The 14,726-nt window shown below is 31.0% G+C and overlaps 1 protein-coding gene across 1 annotated transcript; it reads left to right on the top strand.

Annotated features, from left to right (window-relative positions):
- Positions 1 to 11,745: 11,745 nt before the first annotated feature.
- On the top strand, positions 11,746 to 14,254 carry LOC120118598 (WUSCHEL-related homeobox 1-like). The gene is made up of 4 exons (XM_039138848.1): positions 11,746 to 12,027; positions 12,116 to 12,424; positions 12,689 to 12,768; positions 13,609 to 14,254. The coding sequence occupies exons 1-4, from the start codon at positions 11,862 to 11,864 to the stop codon at positions 14,179 to 14,181; spliced, it is 1,128 nt and encodes a 375-aa protein (XP_038994779.1). The 5' UTR covers positions 11,746 to 11,861; the 3' UTR covers positions 14,182 to 14,254.
- The last annotated feature ends 472 nt before the right edge of the window (positions 14,255 to 14,726 follow it).

Genomic DNA, 14,726 nt, shown 5'->3' with positions numbered 1-14,726 from the left:
TTTAATCCCCAAACTATGGACTTCATTCTAAATTGGTCTTCAAACTTTTTAATCACTTCAATTTCATCTCAAACTATATGTATATACTAATCACATACCTTGTTAATAAAATCGTTAGTCCAAGTTATACTATTATATGTTTGGGGAAAAAACAATTTTAGGTTAAACTATGGTTGAAACTAACTACATATTTGGGAATTCAATTGGAAGATCCAAAAGTTTGGGGATTGATTTAGAAAGAGTGTCATAGTTTAGGGATGAAATTAGAATGTTAAAAAGTTTAAGGACTGGTTTAGAATGAGAATCATAGTTTGGGGATGAAATTGGAATATTCAAAAGTTTAAGGACCAGTTTAAAATGAGAGTTATAGTTTAGGGACACATGATGCAATAACTTTTATTTATAATATTACGATACTAATCCATTTTAGTTTAATAAAAAACTCTTTTTTTATTTGGTATAATCACTGTTATCCAATCTATTGATCGACTAATCCGAATCGGGTACTATAGAGGCGAGGGTGACCCTTTCAACCCAATTTACTCCATTCACAAACATCTGGATTTGAACCCATGATATTGCTTAAGGGATCTAGTGTCTCATCTCACTAGAAATTTAAACAACTCTCATTGATCATATAGGATATACATTTATTTTTTTCATATTCTTTTTCACATGTGCATATGAGATATATAATATTATTTAATAAATCAAATATCATATAAGTTGTTTGGGAGCAAGCGGTTTAAATTTGGTCAAAAATAACTTAAAATGAGGGGAATTTGATATAAAAAAGGATATCAGTTAATAAAATAATCAAATTACTTAATTAAAGACCCAAATAAATTTATTTTAATTTTTAATTTTTATATTATTCAAATTTTATAAATTTAAACTCGCCTTGAATTAAAAATACGAGTCTACTGAAATAACTAGATTCAAATAAGTAAAAAGAAAAGAAATGCTTTTACTTATTCTTATATGTACCTATACCAATAGAAGACATGGCATCCACATCAATCTAACATGAAATAATTATTGGTTTGATAAGGTAGTGCAATGGGACTTGCCAAATCAAAACCCTAATTTCTAGGCACTTCAATCCAAGCATCCCAATTGCAGCCCAACCTAGTCTTCTAGACTTATTTAAAGAAGACTTTATTCTACGTAATTTGTGAATTTATACACCGTAGGTTAAATACGCATTATTTAACTTTATAAACATGCATGTGCTGATTGTAAGACACTGACTGATCATGACAAGAGAGAAAAAACCAAAAGTTTCCTCCATTTTCATAATGAAGTATTTGGCATTTGTAACAATAATTCTCCAACAAAAGAAGAAAACTAATTAACAAATGCTTGGTTACATGGAAGCCAACTTTATCTCAACATATGGAATTCAGACTAGTTATTTAATGCATATAAGTTGGTGCTTTGTTTACCGACAATGGGGAGAAAATGGGAGAAATACGTAGTTGTAGTCACTCCAAGTTTAATTTAAAAAGTTTACGATCTGATTATTTTATAATATAAATTTAGTTTTTAGGGTCTGATATCTATATATTTATATACGTATTTAGGGCTTTTAGGGTTAATATATGGTGAGTGTACCTATCTTATATTTTTTTCTCAGTTTATTTTGTAATTTATCACCAAATGTAATAAATTTTTTATCAAAAAGTTTTTGTATAAAAATTTGAGTTTTTTTAAAAACTTTATGATAGTTTATTTACCATTTATAATATGTATATTAATTGTTATTGTTAGTGTACGTATTTTGATAAACATATATTATCTTATCATAAAGAAAATTCTTGTTGCTGGCTTAGATATATTGTTGGCATCTTCAACAATATTCACATTATTTTATTCTTAATCGGAAATAATTTCATTTATGCGTCGACATGAATATTCTTGGTCCATTACTTTTACCTTTTGCATGTATGTTATTTTATATACAAAGAAACTCATCTTTATCCAAGTCAAAATATCTTTAAATTATCGATTGAATTTTAATTTAATTTAATTATGAGTATTATAATACATTAAATATTATAAATGTTAACATATTTAAACATATATTAACATTTGATTTAAAAATATTAACGAGATTATAAGTAGTTCACTCAATATAATATAAAAAATTAATAAAAATGATCTTTCAAAGTCATGCGTTTACCAAGAATTATATTAATTTCTCAGTTTTTAAAATATAAGATGATCAAATTCGATAAAATAAAATGAAATGATTATTTTGTTATTCTTATAAATTATTTAATTAGACGTAATAATAAAAAGATAGATAGATATATAAAATAAAAATACAATCGTAGTGATAACCAATACAAATTTAAATCATTATAAGTAGAATAAACTATTACAAAATATTGAAACATTTAATCTAATTTAAAATAATCCGACCCGTTAAATTATATAATCTAATTTAAAATAATCTGATCCGATTTTCATAAATGAGATAATTTAATAAAACATATCTAAAAAGAAAATCATACGCAAATTATGTAGGATAACCTAAAATTCAAAAAAAAAATCAATCTAGTATATATGAATCACATCTTTGTGATGATAGGTTAATGATTTGAGCCCATCAAATGGCAAAACGTGACCGCAAAATCAGGTTAAATTTGGCATAAAGGTTAATAAAGCCATGAAAATTGGTTACACGTAATAAAATAAACTCCACTGTTGCGTATTTCATCCAAATGGAAAGTACATTGATTGAACCAAATATAAAGTGCGATAATCGATTGTAATTTAATTTATTTAAATTAATTATTATAAAAACAATTAATTTAATTTATTCTGTTCATAAAAAAAATAAATATTAAATATCTATTTTATATTAGTGGAGTATAATTTAATCCTTAAACAAATTCTTCTTTCTTCCTCTTAATAAGAAAACAATGGAACTTTTGATTGGCTGATTATCACTTCTTTATGAATTTGCGCACAACGAAATTGGGGGATTAATTAATCTCATTAAAATATGATTAGAAAACAATGTTAATTAAGTTGCTTTTTCATGATTCCCCGCACAATTTCTTGACAAATAACCTAAAGTTATACTTATCTTTCCTTAAAAATATAATTACGTGTGAAACGAAAACTTCAAGAAATGTATTAGAAAGCTAATTAACAACGAGGCAGTGTGATGATAAAGTGTTGAATTTCTATTTCCCAAGATTCAACCGAGGGAAAGCAAAAGCCGAAAGGAGGGAGCCGTTGAAAAATAATAATAAATATATAACACATATCCCTAAGATTTATTTGTTCTAATCCAGATTCGAAAAGGTTATATTAATAAGAAAAATATATCTCAAACTTCTATTTGAAAAATTAAACCAAATTTAATCCTATATATTGATAATAAAAGGCATTATTACATTTAAACTGAGAAAGAAACACGACAACGCACTGAATTTTGGAAAAGGGAAAGGATAAGAAAAGCAGCGCCAACTTGTGCTAGGTCGGCCGTTTCCCGGACAATCCCTCGTGGCTTGTCACCTCCTGTCCCTTTCCCACCCATACTTGTTTCTCTATACATTTTATATTGAATTTAATATATAATTTATGATAAAACCCCTCAAAGTATGATATTTATTTTAAATTGGTGAAATGTTTTAATTTCATTTCTAAATTATGATCATATTTTAAATTAGTCCTCACTTTTTTTAATATTTCAATTTCATCCTCAAATTATGACATTCATTCTAAATTAATCCCAAACTTTATGAACATTCCAATTTCATCCCAAACTTGTATATACTAATCACATCCCTTGTTAATAAAATAGTTAGGCCAAGTTATATTATCATATGTTTGGGGGAAAAACAAAATTTAGGTTAAACTATAGTTGAAACTAATTATATATTTGGATGAATTTGAGAATGAAATCATAATATTCAAAAGTTTAGGGACCAATTTAGAAAGAGGCTCATAGCTTAAGAATATTCAAAAGTTTAATGATTAATTTAAAATGAGAGTTGTAGTTTAAGGATAAAATTGGAATATTCAAAAGTTTATAAATCAATTTATTTATTTATTTATTTTAATTGCATCCTACGTCAACAAAAAGAAAACTAGAAAATGATTAATTGTAATATTTTCTTAGTTATCCCTAACTAATTGTATCATTTATCTCCAAACTATAACATTCATTTTAATACAATTGGTTAAAAGATTTTGAACAATTTCACAACTAACTCATTATATAATACATTAATAACTTAGTTTTAATACAATTGGTTAAAAGATTTTATACATTGTTTAATTTCATTAATGGTCACATCCTAATCAGTTATACTCACGTGAGGTTAATTATATAGTAACTTTATTGGTATTAAAACTTTTAGGGACATGCACGAATTTTAGTGACATTAATGGTAAAATAATTGTTTTTATTCGTTGAAGTTACGGATTCAAGCACTAGAAATATCAGGGTATGACCATTTAATGTTAAAATATTGAGAGTTATAAGGTATCTTTTTTATATAAAAAAATATGATTATCAAAAAGTAAAATTAATTAGTACATAGCAATAGATGTTATTTATCTTTTTGGTTTATTTGATTGGAATATAATATTATAATATTTGATTGAAGAATGTTATATTATTAAGAATATATTTTATTAAATTATCTTTGTGATATATATTTTGAAACAAAATTAACATTTAATATTAGATTAGAAGATAATAATATGAAAATTCATAAAACTCTATCTGAATTTTACATTTAACACATTATTAATATAGATTCACATATTGTTAATACAATTATTAGATAATCAATACAATTTGTATGTCGTGTCTAATATATTATCAAATTTGATGGTCGGGTTTATAATTTAAAACAATTCTATATGAACTCTAACCCGACTTAACTCCAAAGTATTAGTTTATAAAATAGAGTTGAAAAAGGAGAAAATCATGGGAGTGATAGAGATAGAATTTAAAACAATTAGATGAAAACAAAAACAAAATATAAAGAAATAATAGATAGAATGGAATAATAGCAAAGTGCAATGAAATTAGGGTGGATGCACGTGAATTTGTTTCATTCGTTTCTAAAAACTGCAGAAATGGATATATATTAAGAAATTTTAATAATACATATTATTTAAAAGGTTTTGGTTATAGGGAGCAGCTTTGTTTAGTACGCTACGCATGCAGCAATGTATTTGATTATAATAGTCGGAAGAGTGTCGTCCCATTGCACGTGAAAAGTGAAAGAGAATGAATCTGCAGGCAGCCCTGTTTGATGTGTAGGAGATTCCAAATAATTAACATCTTTGATTACTTGAATCAGTCTATTTAATTTTTCTATATTACGATGAATTAAATCTTAATCTCTGGTAATTTGGATTTGACGAAAACGAATACATGTAGAGCGTGGATAATATTGGTATCCCATACCCATTGTTTTTGAGTGAAATTGCTCACTCAGAAGATTTTTGTCATGACGCTTTTGAACGTTTTACACTTTGGAGCATTCTGGCCCAAGGATATGCTTTTAAACTAATCTTTACAAATCATATATGTAATGCTCACCGCAAGGAAACTAAAAAATATACCCCACCACCACAACTCACACTCATATTATTATACTAACAAAGTTTTAATTTAATAACAAAATTAGAGATTTCAAAATGTTATGTTTGAGTTTTATAATGTGTAGATATTATATATGAATTTAAATTAATCATATGTGAATTAGGTCAAAATTTATTCTAATTTAGATTGATGCCAAAGTTGAAGGCCAAATAGCACATTAACCCTTTTTAAGAACTTTCAACCATAATAACACCTAATTTATTTTATTCATAATATTAAGATTTTAACATTTAATCTTATTTATGAGACACCAGGCCAATTAGTTGGTGATTGTATATATAATATTACAGTACAACAACCTTCATGTAGGTTCAGATACGGGTTGGGTTCCTATTAAAGAAAAGGAAGCACATCAATGGGTTGGGTCCCCGAGATTTTAATGGTAAATAATAGAATTCGGGCTATTGTGTCCATTGGGCCCAAAATAGTCACATCTTTTGCTCTTGAACGAGCCATTTGGTAGGTGGTTATGTACAAAGACTTACCCCGAAAACACTTTTGATGTTATCTGCACATCCAAGTAAAAGGACAATGTAACACTCGTGTTCATTCTTTACTATGCATAACTGAAAATGTTTTCCTTTGAAAATATAAGTAAAGATTAGAGATTTAGGCCCATAACGCCTTGGCTTAATGTAGTGTGAACTTGGAGATTTTACTCTGGTATAGGTCTAGATATTCTCAATCCGACTGCGCTTTGTAATGGATAATTCTATAATAATAGGTCGGCTACGCACTTGTAATGGTAAGGAAGGCCCGGGACTAACCTGCAGTATTTAGATCATTGGGTTGAAGCCGAACTTGTTATAACTCATTACTGCAAAACTGCTAAAGCTTCATCGTCTGATTTCGCCCACTATATCAAGCCTATGACCATATAGTCCTCCGATGGAAGCCAAAGTTGGGCCAAGAAAAACTAATAGCTCTCGCCTTGTCATTTCTCTAAAAAATGATTTCATTTCCACGTTAATAATTCCAGAAAATGTATTTTAGCATTGGATGTTCGATGCCTTTGATACTTTCTGTTAGTTCTATTCATAACTCTTTGGCACTTAGTTCAGGCTTTGGCATATTTCCAGTGATGAAAATTGTTCAAAAACTATTTCAGCAAGGGAAAGATAATTCATCGGTTTCAAAATACGAGCAAAAGTTGTAAATATATTTTATTTTAATTACTACTCCGATGTTAGGAATTTTTCTTCTTAAAATAATATTACTTTTAAAAAAAAAGTTTTAAGATTTAAATAATTTCTTTTTTTTGGGGGGAAAAATAAAAGGTCGTGATAATGATTCATTGATTTGCAAATAATGAATTTGTCAGCAAATTTTGTGTTGAAACTGTGTTTTCATACGGAGAAAAGAGTCAATAGAGCAGAAACCGACAACGACGCTTCCAGGCGTAAGGGCTAAAAGCCTTAAAACATGCGTATATTCTTAACTTTTCCTTTGGGACGCTGATATATACCATCCAAATTCAGTATTAGAAGGATAAAATTTAATTTTACAAACTTTAAAAGTAATTAGTATTTAAATTTTAGAGACATGACCCTTCAAAACATTTTCACGTAGTGAACAGTCTTCATATGATATAAACGATATATTTTTTTTATTTTCTGAAACAAAATACACAAAAAGAATTTCATCCCTAAAAAATTATTAAATGATAGGAAATCTTAAAAAACAAACCTTACAATCGTATACAAAAAGCTTATACTTAATTACTCAAAAAGAGGGAGAATTTGCTAAGTCACTATCGTACAGAAACAAAGTAATAATTAATCAATAATGAAGAATTTCCGTGGATTTATAAAGGGAGGGACAATAGGGTACCCCAATAACTGAAGAAATCCAAATCATTTCATCATAATGACCGATGGGCTAAACCCTATACATCACCAAAGAAAATATCAACCTTTTGTATGGGGAAGTTCTACTTGTAACCCCAAAATCAAAAGCACAAGGGAAGATTCCAAAAACAACTTTCAACACTGTAAAATATTCATCATAGTACATCAACAATCCCATGCAATATATATGTATACATGCTAAAGACAACTATGATACATCATTCTCCTTGGATATATATATATACGCATGTATAGTTTTCAATGCAAACAGATGAAGGATCAAAAAAAATATATATTTTGATTTGTTTGGATATGTATGACATCTTACACCACAAATTTGGGTTCATGTCTTCTTTGCATGTCTGCATGCACATGCACATCCACCGATTGGTAATTTTGTTTTGCATGCACACACAGCTATTTCCTCATTTCTTGCTTCAAATATACGACTAAAATAAAACACCATTGGACTCTCTTTCTTATTCTTCTTCTAAACTATGGCGTGAAATAAGAGATATTAAAAAAAACAGGGCTTCTTGTTTTACCTTGAACGCTGGTTTATACAGCAGGGACAGAGCCAAAACTATATCTCAACAGAGACTGAATATTTTTAACAGCTTTAAGTTATATATATAATTTTACTTTTATTATTTGTTTATTTCAAAAAATATAAATGATAACATCAAATACGTATAGTTCTATATTTATATGAAATAACAAATTAAAAATTAAAGTAAATAATAATAAAAAATACGATTTTAAAAAGTGCAAAAGACATAACTATCATATAATCACAATAAAACGCGTCATTCTTTCAAATCTCTAAATGCATCCACGAGCGATGTTGTACTAAAACTCCTTTCAATATCTCTTTCAATGTTGACAAGCATGCAACTCTAAAAAAAATCATCTTCCATTTTGTTGTGAAGTGTTGTCTTGATGATATTCATTGTAGAAAAAGCTCTTTCAGCACTTGCTGTAGAAATTGGGAGAGTCAATGGAAGTTTTACCGTTCGGAATATATATGAATAATTGTTCACTTTCCTAGTATCCACCAACCACTGACTTAGGTCAGAGATTGTCAACAATTTTCTTAGACATGGATTCCAAGATAACTCCACCTCATAATGACACAATTCTGTTCATAAATTATTCTTTTCAACTTTCGTGAAATCCTTCGGGTAAAGTTTATTCACAAGATTGCAAATGTCTTCAACCTTGAAAATTTTGTCACCATCTCTTGGCTCCAAATCACAACCAAGAGTTAATAACCCTATCGATTTCTCATTAAGTCTACTGTTTAACTCTTGTAGTTGAACATCAACTGTAGCATAAAAAATTTCTACTCGATAATGATGTTCAACTGTAAAATGATCTTGTTGGCGACGAGTGCGACCTCCTCTTTCTATATAAATAGAACTCATATCTGGGATATCTATGTTGCGACTTTCACAAAATGAGGTAACCTCCATAAAAAGATTATTTCATCCATCATCTCTAAATTTCTGCAAATGTATCTTTGAATTCTCAACAAGATGTAGTAAATTCAAAATATCATGAGATTTTCATTGTAATGATTGATAAAGTGAATCAATGATTTCTAATATTTTCTTCATAAGATGTAAAATGAAGACAAAATCAAAGGAATCCAAAGTCTTTAAAGCTGTCGTCGCTTCTCCACGTTTAGAATATATATTTCCTTCATCAATGAGTTTATATAGAACAACACAAGTGGCACTAAACATTTTTATCAAGCTTGAAATTGATCTCAAGTAAGAACCCCATCAAGTATCACTTGCCCTCTGCAAATTACTTGTTTGATTCAAACCAGTTCCAGTTTCAAGTTGTTCTTCTTCAATCAAATGATTTATCTCGTCAGAATAAGCATTTTTTAGTTCATCGATGCATTTATATGAGGCAAAAATAACATTGATAATAAAGGATAACTTGGAAAAAATTGATAAACAAGTATGACCTCTTTCGCTGCATCTATTGGTGCCAATTGTAAAAGATGGGGAAAACAATGCACATAGTAAGCAAAAGGACACTCATTAAAAACTAATGCTTGTAACTCATTCCACTTTCCTCGCATGTTACTTGCACCGTCATAACCTTGACCTCGAATATTCTTTATGTCAAAGCAATAACGAGAAAGAGTGGAAAATATCTCATCTTTTTAAATCACTAATGAAGTATTAGGAACATGAATAATGCTAAAAAAAGTTCTTTTACTATACCAAAATTATAAATGTATTGTAAAATAATAGTCATTTGTTGTTTTCTTAATACATCCCATGATTCATAAACAATAACACAATTTTTCTTCACCAATTTCTTCAGGAATTGCTCTTTTAATTTTCTCTGTCAAAATATGTAAAATCTCCTTTTAAATCTCAGGCGAAGTGTAAGTAGTATTTTTTGGAGCATTTTCTAATACAACTTTTTCAACATCTTTATCATAAGAAGTTAATTGTTTCATGAGTTCAAGAAAATATCCTCGGTTAGATGAAGATTCACTCTAGTCATGACCTCTCATTGGCAGCCCTTGTAAAGCTAGCCAACACAATGCATCTATAGAGGTTTCAAGTCTAAGCCTATTATTAGCAATTTGTAATGATGTTTTCTTATACAACACTTGTGGAAGGTGTATAGAGTGGTTAAGAAAATCCTCCAAATCTTGCTTAGCAATTTTATAAGGTGAATTAGGTTCTGAACCTACATATATATTAGAATAACAACTTTTTTTCATTTACTTTCTTCCAATTTCGAAACTCATTCATAGTGAAAGTCTTGTGTGATGGATGACTATCTGGTTTGTTGAAAAGAAATCAAATAAAATAGAAAACATCATCATTTTCAGGAGAATATTCTAACCATGAACGAAAGTTTTGTACCAGGAAGCTTGAAATCGACGAGGGTGAGAAACATTTCCAGATTTTTTGAATTCCAAGAGTAATGGTTGATATGGACCCTCGATAATATAAGCTTTTCGAATTGCATTTCTTTCTTGTTAAGAAGGATATTCTCATATTTGTTTGCGCTTACCAGGATCTCGCTCCTAGTAATTAGAGTTGGTACTTGGTTTCTGATTTATAGCTATCTTAAAGGTCTATCTTCCGAAGGTAAAATGTCAATAGGTGTACCAGTTGAAGTTTAAGTTGTTGTACTTGTATTTTTTGAAGTTTCCCCGCTTTTTCTCTTAAAAGACTCAATAATTGTTGGATTTTTCCCATGACAAGCTGCATTTATATAAATTTAATTCAAAAACATAAAAAAAATCAAATTTAGTAATCACCATTCACCTTAATAATTATTAGATTAACTCAAGGAATACTAAAATTAAATATAAGATCAAATCATTCTAATTAAAAATAATAAATATAATATTATTTAATTATGTACCTTTAAAAACTGAGTGTCGAATAATGGAGAATCAGATTAAAGCAATATTGGAGGAGCTCTAGTCGATGGGAGGGTGGTTAACTCAAGGTTTTTCTATGAAAGATTTTAATAATTTATTCTATTTATAAGCCTTTTATTAGCTCGTACAATTATATTAGTACTATTGTAAAAAAACATAAAACTGGTTTATACATTAGCTAAATTTTAGAATCCGTCGTTGGTGATAAATGCATTAATCGGCCAATGTTGGCAACATGTTAATATTTGAATGGTGAAGAAAAAGAATGATGCATATGTTAAATGCATGTATGCATGGGAAGAGAGATAGAGAAAGAAAAGGGTAAGGAGGCAGAAGGAAGAGGGGCAGTTTGGATTGAGAATATGTATGAAAGGCACAGAACATGAGGCGAACAATAAATGAAAGAGGTGTGATAAGACTTATGATAAGCCTCATCATCGTCACGTCGTTTTACTTTCACCACTCCCCAAACCATCCCTTCCAGAATTCCACGCTTCTCTCTCTCTCTCTCTTTGCCTTTTATTTTCTTTTTTTCCTTTTTGTCCTCTCATCGTCTTCTTCAAATTCCCAGCAGCATCCATAACATACGTATTTAGTCATTAGTCAACCTCCTTCAAACAACTCCTCTCTGTCCTCTTTGCTTTCTCTCATCCATCCCTTTCTCTTCAACTCCTCAAACTCTCCACCCCCTTCCCCTTTTCTTTCATTCCATCTTATATACCAACGACTCCTTGTTTTTCAAAATTAGGGCTTTTCTTTTCTTTTCAACCATCATCATCGCCATTGCCAAACTTCGCATGCTTCGTTAGTTCTTTTCCCTTTTTCTACAATCTCATCACCGTTTTATAAACTCCTTTTATCCTTTCACGGCAACGAAAGTGACTGTGAGTGTGAGAGCTCATTTAAACCCCTCCCCTTTTTTTTATTAAACCCTAAAACTATATTACTGCTGGTGAAGATGTGGATGATGGGCTACAATGATGGTGCCGAGTTCAACATGCCTGATTCCTTCAATGTTAGGAAGCTCAGGCCTTTAATTCCTAAGCCGATATCTTCTCCCAACAACTCTCCTTGTCTTAACCGTATCAATGGCTCCGACTTTTTTGCACTGAATCATCACCTAAGTACGTTTTCTTCTTCTCCTTTTTCGTCCTTTTCATGGTTATATATGCATGCTTGTGGCGCCAAATGTTGTATCGCTTTTTCCCGCAGGTATGGGAGAACAAAACAAGAGGGAGTTCAATACACAACCAGCAGTTGTAGTGAGCTCGAGGTGGAATCCAACGCCGGAGCAGCTAAGAACACTTGAAGAGCTTTACAGACGAGGCACTCGAACCCCGTCGGCTGATCAAATTCAGCATATAACAGCGCAGCTCCGTAGATATGGTAAGATCGAAGGGAAGAATGTGTTCTATTGGTTCCAGAACCACAAGGCAAGGGAACGCCAGAAACGACGCCGGCAGATGGAATCATCTCAAGATGAACACGTACGCGAACCCGACACCTTGGAAAGAAAGGATTTGGGTACATTAACTAATCTTAAAAGAATCATGTTAAAGTTTATCCATTGGCAAACAGACAAGGCACATACATACAGTCATGTTCATCTTTTGCATATCATATCATATGCATGTGTATGATATGAATGAATGGCCTGTTTTTGCAACAATTTGTTTTCTTTTGATAAATTAGGTTTACTTTCTTTTCTCTTTTTGCATTCATATTCCATTTGTTTGTTTGGAGAGAGTAAAGTTGCATTCTTTTTGGTTTTTGTTTATGTCTCTGCAGAATCGAATAGGACAGCTTATGAAGTTGAACAGACCAAAAACTGGGCACTCCCTACAAACTGCAGTATACTAGCAGAGGTCTATATCTATCTCTCCATTCCATTCCATTCCTTTTTCTTTACCTTTTGCTTCATTTGTCTTTCTCCATAGCCAATATAGACATGTCCATACAACATTTTCATAAAAGTAATCCAACAATTCTACATACAATTACGTTAACAGGAACCCTAATCAGTTCTTAAAACCGGATTACATTAACATGAACGAGGATTAGAGTCAAGGCTTTATATGAATCTCTCTTTGTGCATGTATATATATAATATCCGAAGGAAGAAGAAAAGTCCTTGAATTGTTGGGAAATGAAAAGGGCTTAAAAGCTGCATTCCTTCCTTCTGTCGGGGCTGCTGTTATTAAACGAGTTGGATTTTTTTGGGTGCTGTGCTCGATATTTATTCATGGCATTCAGGCTAGATATTGATTTGAGCACCCCCTCCGAAATCCATATATATATATATATATATTGTCCTGACAATGAAAAGACTTGGGCTCACCCCGATAGTACAATTTGTCATCTCATACAGCCTATATCAGCTTTGAACCATTTGTTCTTTGATTTGAATGGAATGTAAAAACCCGTCTTCCTAATAAAAACAGAAGTTTCTCCAGACTTGATGTCACCATATATACAGACTATACAGTATCGTATTATCTCTGTTCTGGGAATATATTTCATTTACTTTCTGATTAAAATGTATTTTTTATGTTTATATGTTATGCAAATTATTTAGTGATGATTTGTCCAACACCAAGAGAGAGAGATTTAGTATATTATTATTATTATTAGATAATTTAAATTTTATATAATTTGTATATGAAATATTTTATATTGCGATATTGATAACTATTTACTGTCATCAGGAATCTACATCAATACAAATGGCAGCAAAAGCAGCAGTGTCAGAGTGTATATGGCAGCAAAAGCAGCAGTGTTATCAGGAATCTGTATCAATACAAATGGCAGATGGATGGATCCAGTTCGACGAAGGGGAATTACAGCAGATGAGAAACTTTGTTGAAAGGAATGACACGTGGCAGCAGCACAAGATGCAATTCCCTTACCCTCGTTGCCTGTCTCCTAGTTCTAGCCCTGTTACTGGTCTTAGCTCCACTACGCCCACGGCAGCGATTAGCACTGCCACCACCGTCTGCCCGATCAAACCAATGGACCCAAAGCACCACAACTTTTTCAAGACGCATGATCTCAACATCTTTAAATCCCCTTGCAGGCAACATGCCAATGTGCTTGACCACTTCAGCTTTGCTAGAAACCATGAAGCCTCCGGGGACGACTCTCAAACCCTACAACTCTTCCCTCTTCGTTCTGATAACTCGAAGGAAAAGGAGAACGAGATATCCATCGCAACCGTGCCTACGACCGTCAACCTAGCTCCTAACTGCCAGTTTTTTGAATTCCTTCCTTTGAAGAACTAAAAATCATTGAAGACATTTTTTTTTACTTAATTTGCTATGTAGGTAAAATTAGAAATGTTGGTTAATGTTTAGGTTAATGTAATGTTTTTTTTTGTTCGAAATTAGGAACTGTGTTCTTTCTTTGTTGTGATGTTACATTTCATGGAATGGGTGCAATGGGAAAATTGTGGGATATGAAGGAAGGGTTGTCATAAATTGCATTTGGACCATGTTTAAAGACTAAGACATCGTCGTATGAATTAAGCTATCTCATTTTAGACAGATATTTATTTTTATATTTCGAAGTCTCATATTCAATCACCACATATATTAGAGTATAAGTTTTTTATTGTCAAAAAGTAGATAGTATTGGACAGGTACCGGTATGTAAATGGTTGTTCCTTGTTCTCATATGTAATGGGGTAAGGAGGAGGTAAGATAGTAGCATGCCCCCAACACTAGGTTGAGAGCAGCTTTCGTAGGAGACCTCCGAATTATGAAATGCCCTCCATGGGACTCGATCCCACGACCTCAATGTTAAGAACCTTGTGCTCTACCAACTGATA

This window comes from Hibiscus syriacus, unplaced genomic scaffold (genome assembly GCF_006381635.1).
Source record: "Hibiscus syriacus cultivar Baekdansim isolate YM2019G1 unplaced genomic scaffold, ASM638163v2 tig00000002_pilon, whole genome shotgun sequence".
Taxonomy (NCBI): Eukaryota; Viridiplantae; Streptophyta; class Magnoliopsida; order Malvales; family Malvaceae; genus Hibiscus; species Hibiscus syriacus.
Note: the sequence above shows the minus strand (reverse complement) of the source record. Positions and strands in the feature narration are given on the sequence as shown.